This window comes from Sebastes fasciatus, chromosome 4 (assembly GCF_043250625.1).
Source record: "Sebastes fasciatus isolate fSebFas1 chromosome 4, fSebFas1.pri, whole genome shotgun sequence".
NCBI lineage: Eukaryota > Metazoa > Chordata > Actinopteri > Perciformes > Sebastidae > Sebastes > Sebastes fasciatus.
The window spans coordinates 25,473,552-25,496,819 of record NC_133798.1 but is presented as its reverse complement, the minus strand read 5'-3'; the positions used below and the strand labels follow the sequence as shown (position 1 = coordinate 25,496,819).

Sequence of the window (23,268 nt, the reverse complement as noted above, 5' to 3'; positions counted from 1 at the left end):
AAGAAAGAGAGAAGGACAGGAAGAAGGGAGGGAGGAAGGAAGCAAGGAAGGAAGGAACTGTCAAAATAGATTGGGTCTCTTGAATGGTAATACTAGGTAATACTAGAGTAACCAACACTGTAGCACATGTAAAGTTTATAATTTGTTTGGTTAAATAATTTGTTCAAAGAGGCGTATGTATTTTAAATATGTTTGCACTTTATAGGCGGAGAGTGACTGTGTTTTTTAATGTGCATTGTTTTCTTATGTTGGCTTTTGGAGTCACAGGTTATTTTGTAGCATTATTACTGTAACAAATCAGTGTTGAAACAAGATTTGTTACAAGTGATGTAAGCTTTTTTTATGCACACATAAGCTCTGGTAAGATCAGCTATCTCTGTTGATAAAATATTCTACACGGTCTGTACCTCCAACCATTTACATTGTTGCACATGTAAAGTTTTGCACAGTTTTGTCAAGTAAATATTTTGCCCAAAGAGTCTTATTTATTTTAATTTTGTTGGCACTTTATAAAGTGACTGTTTTAGAATAAGGATTTTCTTTTGTATGTAACCTACTTTGGGAATTTACAAATTATTTTGGCATTATTTAACAGTTCACTTTACAATGTTAAAACAAGATTTGCTGGTATGTGAGGAGGGATGTGACTTTTGTTTATACCTGGGAGTTCAGGTTTCTCTGTTGCTGAGAATACTACAGTAACTTACTACACTGTGGCACATGTGACAAGTTTTGTCAAGTAAATGATTTGCCCAAACAGGCTTATTTATTGTAATTTTGTTGGCACTTTATACAGAAAGTGCATTCTTTTTTTTATGTACTGTATATCATACCTTGGAAGGTTGTTTTGAGGTTAGAATAAAGTATGGTAGTTTTCAATCACATTTGTATGTTGCCTTTTCCTGAATGTTGTGACTAGTAGGTCTATTCTTGCTTGCAGTGTTAGTAAATGAAGTAGATATGGGTTGTGGAGACAAAAATGGTAAATTAATGCTATGCCGACACCTGGGTGTGGGTGTGTATTTTCTTGTGTGTATTTTCTTGTGTGTGTGTGTGTGTGTGCGTGCGTGCGTGCATACGTGAGTGTATATGTCTGTGCGCAGGCGCTCCTGCTCACACTTCATGCCACCCCTGCATAAGTCAGTGCCCCACTGGTGCCACCCCTATCAAAAATGTCTGGACACGCCCCTGGCTGGATCACACATTTTACATAATGCAACATGCAGGGACGGTTCTAGCCTGCTATATTAAGGTGAGCTGGTAGAAATAATAAGTGGCCAACTTGGGCGGTAGGTAGTCAGAGGTTGGATAACCGGACTAGTGGCTGACGGTTATTGGTTCAAATCCCTGGCCAGATGGCATAATGACAGCTGGCAACCAGAGGTGTTGTCAGAGTCAAGATCTGACACAAGCTCCTGCCATTATGTCATCAGGCGTCCACTGGCGTGTTCAGGGAGTGGCCTAGGGTGGCACGGGCCACCCCTGAAATCTGATTGGCCACCCCAATATCTTAAAATATGATTGGCTATATGCCCAGTCAGAGGCGGGCCACGGCACTGAATGTAAACTGCACTCTTGTTTAGAGTTGCAGTTCCTTCTCAAACCTGAGAGGCAGAGATGCGCTAAAGTAGTATGTAGCCTGCAAAAATAAAGGCGCGAAGAAGAAGAAGTTTGAGCAGGTGAACCTACAGGTGAAACAAACTGTCAGTCTATCGAAGCAACACGTCTCTGGAGCGTCGTCGTGAAAGATGTGAGTAGCCTACATTTTACTACACTCACTGTGCCTGTAGTTAAAAGCTGTAACGGTAATAAGCTAAACATTTACCCTGTCTTGTTTTATTTCTTTTTATTGTAATTGGCACAAGGCTGTCATCATCTCATCTCATTAGCAAACACTGTTTTGACTCAACGATGCTAAATCTAACATTGAGCTATTCTGTACTGCGTAACATTGTTATGTTAGACCCGTGTTGCTGCATGTGAGCGGAGTTTTTCAGCTCTAAAGCTCATTAAAACTCATTTGAGGACAACCATGCTAGACAACAGACTAAGCCATTTAGGTTTGCTAAGTATTGAGTCAAGAAGAGCGAGGGCACTCAACATGGATGATTTTATCAAAGTGTTTGCAAGCAAACACAAGAACAGGCGAATTGCACTGTTTTAACCTTCCTGTTTTCCTCAGGAAAAGGGAGGAAGGACGGAATGAAGAACAGAGGAAGGACAGAGGGAGGAAAGAAAGAGAGAAGGACAGGAAGAAGGGAGGGAGGAAGGAAGCAAGGAAGGAAGGAACTGTCAAAATAGATTGGGTCTCTTGAATGGTAATACTAGAGTAACCAACACTGTAGCACATGTAAAGTTTATAATTTGTTTGGTTAAATAATTTGTTCAAAGAGGCGTATGTATTTTAAATATGTTTGCACTTTATAGGCGGAGAGTGACTGTGTTTTTTAATGTGCATTGTTTTCTTATGTTGGCTTTTGGAGTCACAGGTTATTTTGTAGCATTATTACTGTAACAAATCAGTGTTGAAACAAGATTTGTTACAAGTGATGTAAGCTTTTTTTATGCACACATAAGCTCTGGTAAGATCAGCTATCTCTGTTGATAAAATATTCTACACGGTCTGGACCTCCAACCATTTACATTGTTGCACATGTAAAGTTTTGCACAGTTTTGTCAAGTAAATATTTTGCCCAAAGAGTCTTATTTATTTTAATTTTGTTGGCACTTTATAAAGTGACTGTTTTAGAATAAGGATTTTCTTTTGTATGTAACCTACTTTGGGAATTTACAAATTATTTTGGCATTATTTAACAGTTCACTTTACAATGTTAAAACAGGATTTGCTGGTATGTGAGGAGGGATGTGACTTTTGTTTATACCTGGGAGTTCAGGTTTCTCTGTTGCTGAGAATACTACAGTAACTTACTACACTGTGGCACATGTGACAAGTTTTGTCAAGTAAATGATTTGCCCAAACAGGCTTATTTATTGTAATTTTGTTGGCACTTTATACAGTGCACTTTATACAGAAAGTGCATTGTCTTTTTTTTATGTACTGTATATCATACCTTGGAAGGTTGTTTTGAGGTTAGAATAAAGTATGGTAGTTTTCAATCACATTTGTATGTTGCCTTTTCCTGAATGTTGTGACTAGTAGGTCTATTCTTGCTTGCAGTGTTAGTAAATGAAGTAGATATGGGTTGTGGAGACAAAAATGGTAAATTAATGCTATGCCGACACCTGGGTGTGGGTGTGTATTTTCTTGTGTGTGTGTGTGCGTGCGTGCATACGTGAGTGTATATGTCTGTGCGCAGGCGCTCCTGCTCACACTTCATGCCACCCCTGCATAAGTCAGTGCCCCACTGGTGCCACCCCTATCAAAAATGTCTGGACACGCCCCTGCAGGCGTCTCCAGCTTATGGCTGTGTGTTGGCGAACAGGGTGTTTGGATGGGTTAAATGCAGAAGACTGACTCCCCCATGGGGATTAATAAGGTACTATTCTATTTCATTTTATTCTATTCTAATTTATTAACAGAAGTGCAAACTCATAAGGAGTAAAAAAGGAGACAAAGGTGACAAAGATGCGATCCCCCTAAGAGTACATCCACAGTGTCTGGTTCACCTCACCTCTCCCTCTCATCGTCTCTCCGCTGGACTGATTATACAACTCGCCATACTGATATTTTATCGTTATATATTATACCATATGATACCTTGTTATATTTGATATTCTATTTATTTATATGTTATATTGCTGTACTATACTACACATTATATTAAGTTATGTAATACGTACATTTGCTTAAAGCAAGCATATTTGCCCACTCAGATGTTGATAAGAGTATTAAATACTTGATAAATCTCCTTTTAAGGTACATTTTGAACAGATAGAAAATGTGCGATTAATCACGATTAACTATGGACAATCGTGCGATTAAATATTTTTAGCGATTGACAGCCCTAGTTGTAAAATAGGCGTTGGTGTAATGGATACCAAACTTGTGACCTTAGTGATGCTGAGTGAATGAACCCTTAGATGATGGTTCTATGAATGTCATTTACAATCTCCACAGGTTGTCCGGTAAGAACATGAATATGATGACGATGTATCAATTAGTCCAGGTCACACACACTCTCTTTGAGATACCACTCATTTATTGATTGAAGATGGTTTTTTAAATCCTTTTGTGAATAGTGTGGATAGTGAGGATAGTGAGGATAGTGGTTACTAAATACAGAAAATAAAATAGAAAACATGAGCAGGTATTAGTAACATGAAGTAATAATAAACAAACAGTATTGTATGAAATACAATGCAAGCTAAACAGTTTAAAACAGGAATAAAAGGAAGAGAACGCAGCCTTCTGAACTTTAAGGGAGCGTCAACAAATAGCAGACTCAGGCTCTCAGGCAGTACAATGAGCAGAGTGCACACAGAGGGTGATATGAGTAATTGTGCGACGGTCCCTTAATGACGGCCGCATATGCCCGTTCACTGCGCTGTTCTAACTTAAATGATGTTGACACAGAAACACACAACTTATCATTCAAACTCTTATAGACAAACGAGTATGAGTATTATAACATGATACAGGTGACTTTAGAATTATTATAACGATGCAGTTACTAAACAATAGACAACTATAACAAATACTCACTTTCTCATGGACGCACAGGAAAAGACCATATCAATAATAAATAGAAAAGAGTCCAGAAAGGTGCAACACTGATACTGAGCTGAGTTGGAGGAAAATGAGGCTTGCGATCTGCGCAGAAGGTCATTGGAATAACAGCACTCTCTGATCATGTGAAGACCATGCGCCAAGCCACAGGCTATTGGTCCGTGCATGTGATCAATGCATGGGCTGGTGAGGGGATGCTTTTGGTTAAACTGCTGCACCTTCTGAACACTAGTTATGTTATATCTTACACTATGTTATACTATATACTATGTTATATTGCTGTACTATACTACATATTATGGTATATTACTACACCTTATACTATGTCTCATATCCCATAATATATCATAATGTAACATATTATACTATATTATGTTAATATGTTACATTAACTCTTGCACTATATTCTATTCTAGTAATAAAGACAAACACGGAATACTGTTAGTTAATGATATCATATGTTAACCTGGTGTACACTGTTTACATAGACTTGATCACCAAGTGCTCTGATAGTTTCTATTCTTTTTCTATTATTTTAGCTTATGTACCTCCTATCGTTTATTTCGGTTATGGTCTATAGTTGTCTGTATTTATGTATTTCTTTGTGCAGCTGCAACAACAAAATTTCCCTGCTGCACTTGTAAAAAATAAAATAATAATAAAAACCTAAAACTCAAAGTAATAAATACCTAAATAAATATATAGCCTTAATCTGGAGCTGAACATTAAAGTAATTAATAAATACATCTGGTGAAGAAATCAAGCTCAACCTTATGGAGAGCGTTTGGCTGGAAGACTGTTAGTAGATTTTTTATTACACCTGCTCAGAAGTCTCATCATTCATTAATATTAAAAATATTAAAACAAAATACTTATTTGGAATATTGAGTGTAGCTGCTAAAAAAGCAATTACTAAGAAATGGCTTAAACCAGATACCCCATCATTAGAGAACTGGCATGATGTTATTTATGAAATATTTGTAATTGAAAGAATAACTCTATCAATGAGGCTTCCATAAACTAAATTTGAGGAAATTTGGAAGGAGTGGGAAAAAAGTATATTTCCCCAAAACGCCCTTCTTTTGTTTATTTTTTCTATTTTTCTAAATTGAATTTTTTTATTATTATTATTATTATTATTATTATTTATTTTATTTTATTTCACAGGAAAAGCACCCCATGTTCTATTTGTGTGTTCTATAATTTCATTGTAAAAAAGTGGAAACGTTGGTTCACTTCATATATTTGTATCTAATTAATTTATGTAAATGTCTGAGTAAAACCAAATAAAGGAAAAACCAAGTGAAAAAAATAAATAAATTAAAATACATCTAGAACAACTATGACTGTAGTATGTTCCTGTGTTTTGACCTGCCAAGGGACTACAGATGTGAATTAGCTTAAAGCTATAATCTGGTACGGTGCATCAAATGGTGACATTTATGTTTTAAACTGTACATGGTCCCTTTTAAATAAAATAAAATAATAATAAATAATAATAACTGAACATCAAACTAACCATAAAAAAAAAACTAAGTGGGAACGATTTACATTTTTTGAGTTCTTCAACAAAGTGAAACTGAAACTGAAATTATCCCTTAAATGTTGCCAGATTAGTTTTTTTTCCGCCTAATTTGGGCTACTTTTGAAAGTTCTGTGTGTACAGTAAAAACAGCAATGGGCTGGGCTCATATTATTGAGTCATGTAATTTGAGAAATGTTTGATTGACATGAGTTGTATTCAATCAAGTTACTTTTCGCTCAAAAGTTAGAAAGCCTACAACTCCCAGAATGCACCGGGCTCGTTGAAGCCACTTCCTCATCTTCTTCAGCTGCTTTCTGCCTGACAAGGTTTATTTCAACCCTAAATTATGATCTTTTCCTAAACCATGAGGAGGTTTCTGACAGACTTATCCCTGAAGGCAAACTTCTCTCCTGTATTTATGTCATCAAGATTTATTGTGGTTTGTTTTGATTTTGGAGCAGTGAGGAGCTGTCAAACAAATAGCTCAGAGGTGGGAAAAGTTGCTGTCAAACAGAAGATTTTTGCTTGTAAATGAGCGGAGGCCTTTTCTACAACGGAGTATTAGGGGTAAAAAAAGGTGAGATCTCGAGAAAAAAAAGTCATAATATTACAAGAAAAAAAGTCATAATATTACGAAAATAAAGTCATAACTTTCCGAAAATAAAGTCATAACTTAACGAGAAAAAAAAGTCGTAATATTACGGGAATAAGTCATAACTTTACGAAAATAAAGTCATAACTTTACGAGAAAAAAATTTGTAATATTACGAGAATAAAGTCATAACTTTACGAGGATAAAGTCATAACTTAACTAGAAAAAAATCGTAATATTACGAGAATAAAGTTGTAACTTTCCGAGAAAAAAAGCCGTAATACGAGAATAAAGTCATAACTTTACGAGAAAAAAGTCCTAATATTATGAGAATAAAGTCATAACTTTACGAGAAAAAAGTCCTAATATTATGAGAATAAAGTCATAACTTTACGAGAAAAAAAATCTTAATATTACGAGAATAAAGTCATAACTTTACGAGAAAAAAAGTCATAATATTACGAGAATAAAGTCATAACTTTACGAGAAAAAAAGTCTTAATATTATGAAAATAAAGTCATAACTTTACGAGAAAAAAAGTCGTAATATTACCAGAATAAAGTCTTAACTTTACAAGAAAAAAGTCGTAATATGAGAATAAAGTCATAACTTTACGAGAAAAAAAGTCGTAATATAACGAGAAAAAAAGTCGTAATATAACGAGAAAAAAAGGCTTAATATAACGAGAATAAAGACATAACTTTACGAGAAAAAAAGGCGTAATATTACGAGAATAAAGTCATAACTTTACGAGAAAAAAGTCGTAATATTACGAGAAAAAAAGTCGTAATATTACGAAAATAAAGTCATAACTTTAAGAGAAAAAAAGTCGGAATATTACGAAAATAAAGTCGTAATAATAACGAGAAAAAAGGCGTAATATAACGAGAATAAAGTCATAACTTTAGGAGAAAAAAGTAATTCCCTCCTCCACAAAAGAGGCAATTTCCCTTAGGTCCGTGTGGTTCTATGACGGAGTATTAGGGCCACATTTTGAGAAAAAAAATAATCTGAAAATTCAAGAATAAAGTCATAACTTTACGAGAAAAAAAGTCGTAGTAAGTAATTTCCTCCTCCACAAATGAGGCAATTTACCTTAGGTCCGTGTGGTTCTTTCTTCGGAAGAAACACAGTTTCTTGCACAATCTTTTCAAGGTCCTAATGCTTATGATAATGTGGTGCTGATGTGCCAAAAGATTAAGTACTTCCTTATTTGTGAAACCTAAACTAAAGTATAACTTCACAAGATGCTCCACAATCCTCATTTTCACGCTGCTTTATGATATGAAGTTTAATCATTACTGTATTTAAAACTGCACCCACCAGACTAATAGTGAACATAGCAGCGGTGGCGGTAGCAAACACAGTCCACTGGATGATTCCCCAAAACCTCTTCAAGAAACCAGAGACACAAGCACACCTAGAAAAACACATTACGTACATTATGTTTGTACAACAACATGTAACATAATCAAGCACACACACAGGAAGAGTCCTACCTGAACATGGCTTTGACCATCTCCCAGGTTAGAGAGAGGACACCAGTCCAGATAGAGGGGATAGTGATCGTTTTCAGAAACTGGTCAAACTGGTGGTATGTGAATGCTGCAAGGACAAAAATGTAAACAAAAAACTGCAATGAAAATACATGTACACACACACACATCCTATGTCAGCCCGAACCTGTTGACTATTGAAAAACTCTTCCTACGATTGACACACACGTACACAAGGCCAAGGTTCAACAGCGGGTGAGGTTGGGTTAAAGTTTGATTGGACGTTTGTGTACATTGCAGGCTCACAGAGCAGATCGAAAACAGTACCATTTAAACCAGACAGGATATATAGAAGGAGGAACGACGCACCACAACTCAGACTTCATCTGTCAGCCATGAGTATCATCAACATCGTATGTCTGGCTTCAATACATAATATGCTATACTTATGCTGTGCTTCCAATTTGATCATTTTAAAAACTACTTTTAATACTACTTTTACTACTTAATTTTATTTTGAAAGCATATATGTTATTTATGTTTGTCAAATCTGAAAATGTTGTCTGCGCTGTCTGTTATTTCAAAATGCAGGGTCCAGACCCATATCGGCCAAATTTGGAGATGAATGACTCCAAAGAGAAGGAAAACTACAGAAACTATGAGGTAAGCATTCAAAAGCTCTTTCAGATGATGACACTTATTTACATTAATTTATGTCCAGAGAGGTGAATTCAGAAGTGAGAAACACACTGTTGTTATACATATTGGCGGATTATGATTACACAAAGACACTATTGGCCACATATGCAAAAAAAAAGAGCCTGAAAATCTCAGTTAGTGTTTTTTTTAAAAGGATACAACTGTGAAGTTGGTAAATAATAATAAAAACTAAAAACGATATTGCCTGCGTTCAAACTAATACAAATAAAATACAAATTAACAAAAGTTCATTTCAGATTTAGTTTTTTAGCTATAATATATCACTACGGAAACAATGAGACAGCATGAATTTCCGTAAAGTCTCATGACAGTGAACCCTTGAACAAATGTTGTGAGAACAGCATGCACCAAAACCACGTTTTTAAAACATTGCTGAGTCTGTAATAAGTAATAGACACTGCTAAAACAGCACTTTTAGCTCACACGGGAACTTTCATCTTCACTGATCATGTGTTCAACAGTGGTGCATTTTTTTTTACATCCTATTTTCCTTAATTTGTATAATAGTTAGTAGTCATAAAATATATTAAATATGTTCACACATATCCTATAAACTACTTTTTCCTTTAGTAATGTATAGTTCTAGTAGGGGTAGGGTGCTCCATATAATTGCCTTATATTGTGCAGCTTTGAGGGATATATATTGCTATTGAAAACTTCAAATTGAACAACAAAAGGTGGGCTAAATTATTGGTGGGTCAGTGTAAATGCTACCAGAATAAAATAATCTATAATTGCTGCCATGTAGCAGCTGAAATATTCCCTTGTTTCATGCTATGTGACATAAAAAATACAAATTGTTGTCAACACAAGGAACAGTGAAGTTGGGTGTAGTCCGATGTGTCGTGAATTTTATACTTTGAACCATAAAGGTTGTTGTCAAAAAATATTTCTGCCATAAAAGATTTCATGTGGAGTTGTTACTCAATAGATGCTGTAACTAGATTATTGTGTTGCATGTGTGTTTCAGAGTGGAAGTCTAATTGACCGCGTGTTCAACACATACAATCTGATGCACACCAATCAGACACTGGACTTTGTGAATCAGAAGGTGAGTAAATCGGGAGCAAAAACAGCAAGTGCACAGAAATTCAGCAAAGTGTCACAGAAAGCCTCTTTAGTGAGATATTGCGGGGGGTGGGGGGATTTCTGTTTTGTTCTGGATGATGGACTGTCCCCGTCAGACTGAGCAAACAAGCGTCATCCAGTCCTCTGAAGTGAGAGCCAAAGGCAAAGAGCCAGTAGATGTTTGGTCTGGACTGTCTGATTAACTTCATTTTCTCCTCTTCCAAAGTTCACATTGCACCGACCTGTTTTCTAGCTACAGCTTTACATAACACACATATATCAGTAACCGCTTATCTTATTCAGGGTCGCGGGACAGCTGGAGCCGATCCCAGCTGACATTGGGCGAAGGCGGGGTACACCCTGGACAGGTCGCCAGACTATCACAGGGCTGACACATAGAGACAGACAACCATTCACACTCACATTCACACCTACGGGCAATTTAGATTCAACAATAAACCTAACCTGCATGTCTTTGGACTGTGGGAGGAAACCAGAGAACCCGGAGAAATCCCATGCTAACACGGGGAGAACATGCAAACTCTACACAGAAGGCCCCGAAGCCGGGCCTCACCGTGCCGCCCAATAACACATATACTGTAAATTAATTGCAGACAATTCTAATCCCTCTATCCTTGAAAATTCAACCAAAGCAATATTTCAATGTTTTTTTTTTTTCAGGGGTGTTCAGGAGCTTTCTTAGCAAGTTTAAGAAAGAAACCCTCCACAGTGATGCTGTGACTCTTACCTTCCTACAGCACTCTTTATGGACCGGCTGCAAACACGCTCAGATGACGATGATGGACACCGTCATGTCTCTAGACCAGCTGGTGGATGAGTCCGATCCTGATGTGGACTTCCCCAACTCCTTCCACGCCTTCCAGACGGCTGAGGGCATACGCCAAGCACACCCAGACAACGGTACTATACGGGGAGAGAGAGACAGAAATACACACACTGTGTGCAAGTATATACATAAATACATATCTATATTCACTAAACCTCCCCAGACTGGTTCCAGTTGGTAGGTCTGATCCATGATGTTGGGAAGACGATGGCCCTTTGGGATGAACCACAGGTAGGACACATGGTCTGGTATTACAGGGTGCAGGGTGCCTGAATTTTGATCACTGAGGAATATGAGTTCAATTTCCAACCTCAACGTCACACTTTTTCAGATTTGCTTTCCCCCAAACTGAGACGTTTATTTTTGATCATTATTACAATAACACCTGACATTTTTTATTTTATATAATATTTATGGGGAGATACAGTAATAGCAAACTTTGTATATGTGTGCTCTGCAGTGGGCTGTAGTAGGTGACACCTTCCCAGTGGGCTGCAAGTTTCAAAACTCCATTGTGTTTAGAGACAATACCTTCCTGGATAACCCAGATGAGAACAATCCCAGCTACAAGTTGGTATTTTCATGTTACATTATCAAAGTCTGTGAATGAAGGTCTACCCTTAACAAGTTGTATTTAAAGTTGTCCACACTTTTGCAACACTTTCTCTGTCAGGTTTTTGCCTTCCACAGCAGACCTCTGAATTGTTTGCCTTTAAAACATGCAGTTAAACTATCCTCAGTATGTTTAGTCAATCAGTTTTAATGAATGGAATAAAGCAAAATGTTCTGCATTTGTCTGCACTAACTATTAAAAGTACTCTGCTATACTATCGCTGTTTATTATAGGATAGTTCTTTGAAGTACTGGGAATTTGTCCGGTTACATAATTACTTTTTTTTTTCGCTCTTTAGTACTGAATACGGGATCTATGAAGCAAACTGTGGGCTCGACAAAGTCCTCATGTCCTGGGGCCACGACGGTAAGAGATGTCATTACACACAAACATCCACTCCAACTTTTAAAAGAAGAAAACGTGTACCGACATTGTTTGCTGTACCTGAACTCTTGCATTGTTGTCTTCAGAGTATCTCTACAGAGTTATGAAGTTCAACAACTGCTCCATCCCAGAACAGGTCAGTAAATTATTACATTATCCCATTTTTTGGGAATGGTGACTATTTATTATTATTATTATTACCATTATTAGTAATAATTTTTTTTTTTTTTCAATTATTTAATTTTGTTGTTAATTTCAAGTGCACATCTTTAAAACCAATAAAACTTGATCACCAAAAACAAATCTTTTGGGTAATTAAAAAATTAGAGCAAAGCAGAAAAGGTGCAATCATTTTCTCTCCTCACCTGCAGCACTTACTGCACAGGCTCAGTTATAAATATACTCTTTTTCTGTCTCTCTTCAGGGGTTGTACATGATTCGCTTCCACTCATTCTACCCCTGGCACTCCCACGGAGACTACATGCACCTGTGCAATGAAAAAGACCTGCGCATGCTGCCCTGGGTCCAAGAGTTCAAGTGAGCATTTTCCTCTCACTCATGCACATTATCCTGCAATCTGCTTTGACCTGAAGCTGCATCTTCCATCCTCTCCACAGCAAATTTGACCTCTACACTAAGACCACCTCGCTACCCGACATCGACAAGCTGAAGCCGTACTACCAGTCGCTGATCGACAAGTACTGTCCTGGAATGCTGAAGTGGTGAAACACAACATTTCAACAGCAACCCTATATAGATACAGAAGGTGATTACATATGCTAAATAAATGATTTGTTGTTGTGCTTCTTTATAATAATAATAATAATAATAATAATAATATACGGTCTCCTGTACCGTACACACATCTTAGGGTACTAATATTGATTATATAATAACAGTTCAAGTTATTAGAATTACATATATAACAAATGATTTTTAAACATTTTCAGATAAAAACTTTACAGAAAAGCATTTCTATTTTATTGTACTTTAATGTGATAAAAAATACATTTTGAAAATACTACATCAATTTGTGTGATGTGTTTCATTTCTAACATTGACAGAAACAAAAGACACCATGCAGAGAAAGTGCAGAGTTGTTTTAGTTCAGTAGATACAGTAAGAGGCAAGAGACCACAGTAGTGAAAATAAAATAGCACAAAGAAACACCACACCAAGTGCAACGACGCACAACACAAACAGGAGACAAGGAGTAACAAGACAACACACATTTACTCTCTTAATGGGCAAAACAGAAGGTGCCTTATATTTAAAATGTGATCAATGTGTTCAACATGATTTGATCGGCTGACTCAATAGGATGTTGAACATAAGTCGGAACAAACCTGGCATGATCTGCTGAATTAAGCGATTGGTTTCTGATGTGGTAGAACACTGATATATGAAAAATGTAATGTACAGTAAGGTCTAGGTGGGAGAAGGCAAATAAATGTGTTTTTCCATAATTGGCTGATCAGGAATTACAAATATATACAGAACAACTTCTTTGGTCATTTTGGTAACATTTTATGAAGGCAGGTGGTGATAACAGTCTACTACGGGATTACCTGCATCTTTCCCGTCATCCTCCTCCTCTTGTGCCTAGTCCTCTTCATCATCACCAACAGTGTCTTTCTCCTCTTTTCCACCCTCCTCCACCTCATCTTCACCGTCCTCTCCATCTTCCTCCTCCTCCTCCTCCTGCTGCTGTTCATCTGACTTCTCACAATGGTCTGAAGAGCCGTCCGGTACACTTTCTGTGTGATCGTTCACAGCGGCCTCATGAGTGAGTGGGGTCCTTTCTGTGTGTTTGCTCCCGTTTTGCAATCCCTTCAGCAGACAGAAGGCGGCGCTGCAGGCGATGAGTGTCCAGAGAAGTATATGGGTGGGAACACCTTTGACCTGAGAGCGCACCCATCTCATCGCCTGCGCAACAGCGGTGTTGGACATACGACGCGGAGGCGATTTATCCTACAGACAAATAAAAGATGAATACTCGTCAATATTCAATAGATTGAAGAATGAAAAGGGGACACACATCTTTCTTCTCTTGTTTTCCATTTCTAATATTTAAGATTACCTTTAGTCCGTGCTGCGTGAGCATGCTCTCCAGGAAGGTGTCGCCCAGGTGCACTTTGGGATAGAATTCCTCATCATAGACCCTCCTCCACCAACGCTGTGGGTACGAACTGCCAACAAAGACCAGCCAAACAGTAAATATCCTCATGTTTTGAGGACATACAGTATATTCGCACAGGAAAAATTAAGTGAACTTCAAAATGCCTACCTAAACTCACTTAACTAAAAAAATTTTTTAAATAGTGACAAAACTGCTGGAAAAATTTAATAAATCATGTTAGTGGCTGTGGCATCTTTCAGCTTACAGATGTTACCTCAAAGCCAAGAATAATCAGATTTCTTCAGTGCCTGTGAACGCACTGAGACACAGAGAGAGGGAGAGAGAGAGAGAGAGAGAGAGAGCACTGACCCGTCAGCCTTTGGTTCAGTAAACCAGTATCTGTAGCGGTGGGCTCGGAGGTAAGCGGGAGGCTGCTGGTGGAACGGATACTGTGATACATCGGTCTGGATCAACTCTATCACTGCAGAACATAAAACAAAGCTTTCACAGATCTGCTTGTTCTTAAAAAAACTGAACACTGCCTTCTTTTCAATGGTAATTTAACACTGAATCATTTAGGGTAGAGAACATTTTCTGAACATTTAAGTACCTGTAGACCTGGTCCAAGACTGTAACAAGGATGCACTGTGTCCCACACTAACACCCCATCAGGGATACTGTACGTTGCAGTTGGACAATTTTATTAGCAATAATTATTAACTTTTATTTTTTTTCATCAAAGTAAAGACGGCGCAGCAGTGTGTGCATTGGTGTTTCCAGTCTTTCTTGATAGTACCACTGGGGGGCACCAAAGAAGTTTCATATTCTACATATAGCAGCTTTTACTGTAGAACAAAATCGTGAAAAACAGCTATTTAAAGTGTTCCTGACCAGACATCATTAGTTTGAGAACAGCTGCACTGATTTAAATCTAGATAAAAACAACTCAGTCAGTGATGTCACAGAGGGCCTTTTCAATAAGCGGACAAAGGTAAAACACCTTCTGTGATATCACTATTTTAGTGTGGTGAGAAGTGCAGCATCCGTGCAAGTTTTAAACTTGGGATGCACTGATACCAGATCGGATATTGGGCCTATACTGACTCAAATAGCTGGATCAATGAGGCCGATCTATTAAATTCAATTCTACGCTTATATACTCTACATTATATACTGAAATTTCAATTCCTGTTTATGCTTTGACCCTTTGAAGATTTTTTTTTACCAAGTTGCTGGTTTATGACTCACTAAATTTATATCAATCTATTAATTTCTTACATTTTGTTTTACAAAGTTAGGAAAGCAATGTTTAAGTCAAGCCTGATGTTGCCTTACACATAAAGGAATGATCCCAGTCACTTCCACACAGTGACGCATACAGTAATTAAACACTGGAATCGGATCGGTACTCGGTATCGGTAAATACCCAAAGCCAAGGTATTGCTACCGGGACTGAAAAAAGTCGAACCGGTGCATCCCTATTTTAAACCAATAAAAAGCAGGAAACACAGCACTATGGCACAATGGGGGGTTCGTACCATCTCTTTTGCCCTGCAGCAGTCTGTATATGAGGCTGGTGAACCATGGAGCCTGTGTGTGAGTCCCGAGGGCAGCGAACCACATTTGCCAGTCCAACCTGGGCTGGTGAGGTGCAATGACAGCAGGAGGTGCACTGAGGTTGCCTGGCTTATACATAAACTCAATCTCCTAAGAGAAGAAAAAACAAACGTACTGATGGTGAACTTACTTACTTCAGTGTAGCAGGTCAGTCAGTCTGCACAACTGTAAATAATTAAATTGCTCAGTGCTGCCTCCATGGTATTATTGTACAGTTACTGGGAGCACCTTATACAGCACATTTAAATAAAACTAGCAGAGCAGACCTGTCATCATTAACAGGCAGATTTAGATCCTGTTTAAACCGTCATCAATGATAACTTTATTTCTCTCACTGTCCACGAGACTCCATCGTGGCTTCCCTCGATGACAACCTCTGGCCGCCCGCTGACCCCGGTCATCCTTCTGAACAGGCCGTATGAGTTGACCAGCTGGTAGCGATCCACCAGATCATAGGCCCGACGCACTCCCGGCCACAACCTGGCATTAGAGTCAAACTCTATATAGGTGAATGGCACCTGGGAACGGAGGAACACAGTCAGCATAAAGAGTGATAGCAACCGGGTTTGAGGAAATATTTCTGATCAGTTATGAAGTTCAACTGCATGACTTGTTAGCTTTATGATATGAAGTTTAATCATTACTGTATTTCCAACAGCACCCACCAGACTAATAGTGAACATAGCAGCGGTGGCGGTAGCAAACACAGTCCACTGGAGGGTTCCCCAAAACCTCTTCAGGAAACCAGAGACACAAGCACACCTAGAAAAACACAGTACCTACATTATGTTTGTACAACAACATGTAACATAATCAAGCACAAACACAGGAGGAGTCCTACCTGAACATGGCTTTGACCATCTCCCAGGTTAGAGAGAGGACACCAATCCAGATAGAGGGGATAGTGACCGTCTTCAGAAACTGGTTAAAGTGGTGGTATGTGAATGCTGCAAGGACAAAAATGTAAACAAAAAACGGCAAAATGCATTTGTTCATATAGAAATACATGAACACACACACACCCCCCTACCTGTCCTGGAGGAGATGGCGTTCTTCGTTGTATCCAGCTTCAGGTCAAAGCATACAATTGATCCGAAGATCATGAGGGACCAGACTGCCAGCTCCAGCAGGTAACGCGACCACGACCACAGCTTGGAGTCTGACGGATCAAAGAGAGAGCGTGATGATGCTCCGGGAAGTAAACTTTGGCAGAATGGACAAATAACTCAGGTCCAAATTCAAGTTTTCAATGTGTGTCCCTCTGTAGGCAGGATTCAGGTGTTTATTTTTTAGTTTAAAAATGGAAAACTTTTTTTTTGGAAAACAGTTGACCCAAATAGTGAAAGCAATAACTGCAGGAAGATCGTGTAAAACGAGCGATTTGCATTAATTTTGAGCAGATTATTTCCTGTGAATTTGCATCAGAGATTATTTCCTGTTATTGTTAGTAACGTTTAATACAATTCTTTGCATGTATGTATTTTTTTTTTATACATTTTTAACAATCAAACATACTTACAAGCTACAATAGGCTTTTATTTTTTGCAAATTCAGTGTTTTCTTCTACCTGATGCTTGGCCGTTGTTCTATTAGCTCTTTTCTAATGCAGGACGAGGCTGTTTAGCAGAGAGGGAAGGCTCTGTGTGTCTTCACCGTGCCCTTATCCTTTTTAGATCTTAAATAACAATCTAAACTTAGAATCAAAAAGGCCTCGCAACCCACCATGAAGCTTTGACGACCCCTAGTGGGGGTTGGGACACCCAAATTGGGAACCAGTGGTGGAGTTGATTGTGGGTGTTTAATATTCTGACGCATGCTAATGACAGCATATGCCAATGTCTGAAGTAACACTGAGCCTATAGCTGTGCAAAATGACATGAAAGATCACATGCAGACTTTATTATTCTAGCAAATCCTAAACTTTAAGATGTGAGAATAGTGATACCGATTTCCTTTTTTAAGACTCTACAAAAGTACAGCCTGCATTTGCATTCATGTACAGCAGTTATGTTTTAATCATACCATTGCTGCTGATCTTGTCCGCCTTGCGTAGCCAGAAGTGTACATGCTGGTCGTCCAAAAGCGACAGACAGAGGGCCAAAGTCAGCAGGTTGAAGAAATTGTAGTTGCCAGTTATAATGATGAGCACTTGAAGCAACACCTGCACAAGAAAAAAAACAAATTAATCAAGAATTTCTTCTGCTGCATTTTTTTTGCTTTACATGCAAACCCTTGCTATTATTAGGTGTGGGGGGGAAACGATTAATGTAAGGATTGCGATTCTTATCTTCTACGATTCACAACTTCCAAAAATCTTTTATTTTTTAAAATGTTCCCACTTTATTTCTTTTTATTTTGTTCTGTACATAAATGAACATCTGTACAAAATCAGACTTTCACACTATATAATATTCTATCAAATTAAAGTACAACATAAGTACAGGATGACGGGAAGCAGCGTTCAGGTTTTAGTGTCAGGGATCGCCATGATGTCTCCCGTTCTTTCACTAAATGTTACACCTTTGTGTCGATATCGTTTAGCTGCCTGACAAAATAACCCTCTTCGTTTTGTTAGAGCTCCTCTCACATAACATTTAGTAAAAGTCCTCAACTCAAAAATATTTATTATAATCTGAAGATTGATAAAACCTCCATCTTCTGACATTTTGAGATTTGGGGACAAATCAGAGACTGTATCTTTAAATGCTAAAATTGTACGAAATTTTCATTGATTAATCGTTTTAAATCAAGAATCAATTTTGAATCGAATCATAACCCAAGAATCAAAATCAGATCATGAGATACCAAAAGATTCACACACCTTAATATTTACTAATTGTACATTTCAAAGACAGTTTGTGGGGAGCACTTGAATTTCTACCCACCTGCAAGTAAAAAGCCCCGAGCCGGAGTCTGCGCAATGGGCTGAAGAAGAGCAGCGGTACAGCGATCTCTATAACGAAGGTCCCCACCACACTCAGCTTCTGCCACCACACCGGCAACTGGAGGGCAAACCAGGCCAGCGGGGTGGGGATACACTGAGTCTCATAGTGATACGTCAGAGCTGTTCAAAACACAGTGAAGCAGAAATTAAAATGAACTAGGCAAGATTCAGATAGCTCACTGATTAAAGGAAATACAAAACCGCTTGAGAAAACATTTGAGATGTCACAAAAGTCAAAATGCAGTTTTCAAATTGTAGTAATGTCCTCTCTTCAGGGATGTACATCCTCTACACATACACTTTAAAAAGGACATGAAAACACTATATACCCCTACAGACTCTTATACATACCTGTAAGGCCCCACCATGTGGGACAACGTGACGTGAGTTTCACCACACCAGAGGCAAACATGAGCCTGAAGAGCAACCAGCGGATCAGCCAGAAGGTGATGCGATCATGCTCTCTGACCCCCCGTGACCCTCTGAATAATGTCAGGGGAGCAACAAGGATGCAGAGGAACCCTATCTCCAAGAGCAAGTTGTCCCTGGATAGTGATAAGTAGAAAGAGCGACAGGAAACAATTGAATTAATAGACAGAGTGGCAAGTAAGAGACAGACAGAGAGGAACACAGGGTTGTCATTCTAGTTTGTTGACAGTGTTGTTGCACAGCAGCAGAGACAAACATTACTACGATGTTACAAACAGTGGACTGAGGATGACATAATCGGCAAACCGCCAAAACTATCTTCGGATCCTTTTAACCAGCTGCTATTCATAACACCATGGTGTTAATTGCAAAAAAATAAATATAAAAGATCCACAAAGCTACTAAATGACCACTCACCATTGGAAGTAGAGAAAAACCTGGCCCACCTGAAATGAGACAAACAAATATGGCCAGTGAGAGAAGGGACACTGTCAGCAAACCTGTGAAAGAAAACTGAGTCAATACTATAAGCTCACCTGGTACATGGACAGGTACAAGGCCCAAAGGATGAAAAACACCACGCTGTCTCGGAGAGACTCCACCAGCGTGGCGGCGAGGCTCAGTGCAGCACCTATGATACACAGCAGCTCCATGGCGGTGTGCGTGTCCACGCCGAGCTGAGGTCCCAGCCACAGCAGGGTGGGAGAGGACAGCAGCTGCTCCGAGAGAGACTTACCGCTGTATCGCAGCTGCCAACGAGCAGGCAACAGCCCGTCATTACCATAGAGACCTAGAAATAGACGAGCAACAACGTAAAAATCTGTATTTGATTCACATCACTTTTATACACATCAAACCGTTATTGATTCCTTGGCGTTTGTTATATTTCTCCTCATTTATTCAGGTTATCGTTGGTTTGATTCTTCATCTGCCTGCATCTGTGAGTGGATCTATCAGTACTATAGACCAGTGGTATTCAAAGCGGGGTTTGGGGATCCCCAGGGGTCCTTGAGGGGGTCCAGTGGGTCCCCAGCAAAAAAAAAGGGAATAATTTATTTCCATAAATAACACAATGACATAGTGTATGACTATTTTGGTCGTGGGTTTCATACACTTTCTGTAATAAAACTTCTAAAAGCAAAAATCCTTGCAGATGGGGGACCCTAGCTGGGACAAAATCATATCAAATGGGGGTCTAATTTGTGACAGTTTAGGGGTCCTTGACATGAAAAAGATTGTGAACCACTGACTATCATCAGGATCAATGCCTGCCTGCACAGACCAGCTAGAAAATGCCTGTAGTAAAGCAGCCTCATACACAGAATAACACATTTTAAATGTAATTTAATTCAACATGTATTTAAAAGTGTGTGTAAAACACAAAGTACGCTTCATGGTTTGATGTTATTTGCATTTAAAGGGACAGTGTGTAGGATTTGGTGGCATCTAGTGGCGTGGTTGTAGATTGCAACCAACCGAATACCCCTTCGCTCACTCCTCCCTTTCCAAGATTGCAGTTAATGTGAGTCACCAAGAGCAAAACTGTGGTAACGCCGTTCGCCTCGCTCAGAGGCCATCCTTACCATAATAACACTACTTTAGGAGCAACTGAAGTCAGACGGCGAATTACGACTTTTTTCTCGTAAAATTAAGAATTTATTCTCGTAAAATTACAACTTTATTCTCGTAATATTATTACTTTTTTTCTCGTAAAATTACGACTTCTTTCTCGTAAAATTACAACTTTATTCTCGTAATATTAAGAATTTATTCTCGTAATATTACGTCTTTTTTCTCGTGAAATTACGTCTTTATTCTCGAAATCTCAAGATTTTTTTTCCCTCAATGTGGCCCTTGTGGTAATTTTAGCTCAGCTTGAATCTTTCCAACACAATATTACCGGTTAAATTCTATGTAATATCTTGAAAGACACCTCCTTAAGTTTGTTATTGATACAGTATTCATCACAAACTTTTTTTCTCGTAATATCACAACTTCTTTCTCGTAAAATACACTTTATTCTCGTAATCTCAGATTGTTTTCCCCCTCAATGTAACCCTCATACTCCGTCATAGAAAACATTTCTGGAATGTTTTTTAGATAAATTGAGGAATGCATTGTGGAAAAATGAAATCACTGGGAATGTATCTCTGCCTAAAGATATGCATACCACACATATTTCCTTAAACACCCATGGGGCGTGGTCTTCTGGACTTCTGCAGGGCTACTAAAATAAATCTGATAATAAAAACACAAAGGGTTTGTGGGTACTGTAGTAAAAGACATTACTGTGTGTGCATGTTTACAGCAGGTTTGGATCCATTTTGGATCTGCAGCTGTTAGCTCGTACAGTTAGCCAGCAGCAGGTAAACCTTTCTGCCTGCAGAAACTTTACAAGCTACCACACACACAGTTAACTTAGCTTCCACACAGTTAGCAGTCGTGAGTCTCACCTGGTATCTGCACATAGAGGGACACAAAAGCAGCCAGATAGATGACGGCCATGCTCCAGAGGAACATGCGTCGTGGCAGGATGATCTCCCCCATGTCTGAGCTGCTGCTGGACGGGGCTGCTTCACTGTCGAGTCACCTCACTGTCTGCTCCTGAAGGAGCCGGGGACTGGGCCGGGGACGGGAAGCAGGAGGGGGGGAGCGGGATGTTAATTTTCTTCCTTTAGCCCGGGGCGGACACGTAGGAGCTGCTTGATCAGATGAAGTTCAGCCACACGGCCTCAAGGTGGCGCTGCAGCTCATTTGACATGTTTATGCTGCGTTCAGGTAGCCACGGATAAAACAAGTGCAGTCATAAAGTTCTGGTTGTCCGTGTCCTTATTGGTTGCAGTCTGGTTGCAGTCCTTACTGTCAGACCTGTTGGATTAATTCAGAGTGCATTGGTATAGACAAGGGGTCTGCAACCTGCAGCTCTGGAGCCACATGCAGCTCTTTAGCTCCTCTCCAGATTTTTTTAAAAATGAGTGGAAATGAATAACTATTTTTTTGTTTACATTTTCAATTTTATTTATCATTGTTATAAGTCTATGGAGTATTAATTAGGGCCACATTGAGGAAAAAATAAATAAATCTGAGATTTCGAGAATAAAGTCGTATTATTATGAGAATAAAGTCAGAATATTAGTATGTATATAATAGTACAGTAGAGGTAATTTTATGTGTTATTTTCTTTTTTTTCGTAAAGTTATGACTTTATTCTCGTAATATTATGACTTTTTTCTCATTAAGTTATGACTTTATTCTCGTAATTTTACAACTTTTTTTCTCGTAAAGTTATAACTTTAGTCTCGTAATATTTACGACTTTTTTTCTCGTTAAGTTATGACTTTATTCTCATTATATTACGTCTTTTTTCTCATAAAGTTATGACTTTATTCTCCTTATATTACGACCTTTTTCTCGTCATATCAAAAAAAATTCTCGTAAAGTTATGACTTTTTTTCTCGTAAAGTTATGACTTTTTTTCTCGTAAAGTTATGACTTTATTCTCATAATATTCCAACTTTTTCCACGTAAAGTTATGACTTTATTCTTGTAATATTACGACTTTTTTTCTTGTGAAGTTATGACTTTATTCTCGTAATATTACGACTTTTTTTCTTGTGAAGTTATGACTTTATTCTTGTAATATTACAACTTTTTTTCTCGTAAAGTTATGACTTTATTTTTTTAATATTCCGACTTTTTTTCTCGTAAAGTTATGACTTTATTCTCATAATATTCCAACTTTTTCCACGTAAAGTTATGACTTTATTCTTGTAAAGTTATGACTTTATTCTTGTAATATTGCGACTTTTTTTTCTCGTAAAGTTATGACTTTTTTCTCGTAATATTCCGACTTTTTTTCTCGTGAAGTTATGACTTTATTCTCGTAATATTCCGACTTTTTTTTTTCTCGTAAAGTTATGACTTTATTCTCTTAATATTCCGACTTTTTTTCTCTCGTAAAGTTATGACTTTATTCTCGTAATATTCCGACTTTTTTTTCTCGTAAAGTTCTGACTTTATTCTTGTATTACAACTTTTTTTCTCGTAAAGTTATGACTTTTTTCTCATAAAATTCTGACTTTATTCTTGTAATATTGCGACTTTTTTTCCTGTAAAGTTATGACTTTTCTCGTAAAGTTATGATTTTATTCTTGTAATATTACGACTTTTTTCTCTCGTAAAGTTATGACTTTATTCTCGTAAAGTTATGACTTTAGAGTTGTGGTG

The 23,268-nt window shown here is 38.1% G+C and overlaps 2 protein-coding genes across 3 annotated transcripts; one reads left to right on the top strand and one right to left on the bottom strand.

Annotated features, from left to right (window-relative positions):
* Positions 1–8,272: 8,272 nt before the first annotated feature.
* miox (myo-inositol oxygenase) lies at positions 8,273–12,954 on the top strand. Of its 2 annotated transcripts, XM_074633168.1 has the most exons (10): positions 8,273–8,713; positions 8,892–8,963; positions 9,991–10,071; positions 10,847–11,009; positions 11,099–11,166; positions 11,396–11,505; positions 11,847–11,914; positions 12,019–12,068; positions 12,357–12,469; positions 12,550–12,954. In XM_074633168.1, exons 1-10 carry the CDS (start codon positions 8,696–8,698, stop codon positions 12,656–12,658), a joined length of 852 nt encoding a protein of 283 aa, XP_074489269.1. In that variant the 5' UTR covers positions 8,273–8,695; the 3' UTR covers positions 12,659–12,954. The 2 variants fall into 2 exon arrangements, with proteins under 2 accessions (XP_074489269.1, XP_074489268.1); XM_074633167.1 differs by lacking the exon at positions 8,273–8,713 and having other exon boundaries at positions 8,815–8,963.
* Positions 12,905–21,783, bottom strand: lmf2a (lipase maturation factor 2a). Its single transcript, XM_074633144.1, has 14 exons — positions 21,495–21,783; positions 19,578–19,831; positions 19,459–19,487; positions 18,964–19,157; positions 18,554–18,732; positions 17,691–17,829; positions 16,699–16,827; positions 16,510–16,615; positions 16,334–16,430; positions 16,004–16,186; positions 15,590–15,758; positions 14,421–14,532; positions 14,013–14,121; positions 12,905–13,903 (listed from the first exon to the last, which is right to left on the bottom strand). Exons 1-14 carry the CDS (start codon positions 21,586–21,588, stop codon positions 13,535–13,537), a joined length of 2,163 nt encoding a protein of 720 aa, XP_074489245.1. The 5' UTR covers positions 21,589–21,783; the 3' UTR covers positions 12,905–13,534.
* Positions 21,784–23,268: the final 1,485 nt, after the last annotated feature.

What these genes read in the sequence shown, in the direction of transcription:
- miox (XM_074633167.1), top strand. Translation starts at nt 8,829, where the DNA reads ATGTTATTTATGTTTGTCAAATCTGAAAATGTTGTCTGCGCTGTCTGT. An exon ending in CCCTTTGGGATGAACCACAG is followed by an intron (nt 11,167 to 11,395) that starts GTAGGACACATG and finishes TGTGCTCTGCAG; the next exon opens with TGGGCTGTAGTAGGTGACAC. An exon ending in CCCTGGGTCCAAGAGTTCAA is followed by an intron (nt 12,470 to 12,549) that starts GTGAGCATTTTC and finishes TCCTCTCCACAG; the next exon opens with CAAATTTGACCTCTACACTA.
- lmf2a (XM_074633144.1), bottom strand. Translation starts at nt 21,588, where the DNA reads ATGGGGGAGATCATCCTGCCACGACGCATGTTCCTCTGGAGCATGGCC. An exon ending in TCGGGGCTTTTTACTTGCAG is followed by an intron (nt 17,830 to 18,553) that starts GTGGGTAGAAAT and finishes TTTCTTGTGCAG; the next exon opens with GTGTTGCTTCAAGTGCTCAT. An exon ending in GGACAAGATCAGCAGCAATG is followed by an intron (nt 16,828 to 17,690) that starts GTATGATTAAAA and finishes TTGATCCGTCAG; the next exon opens with ACTCCAAGCTGTGGTCGTGG.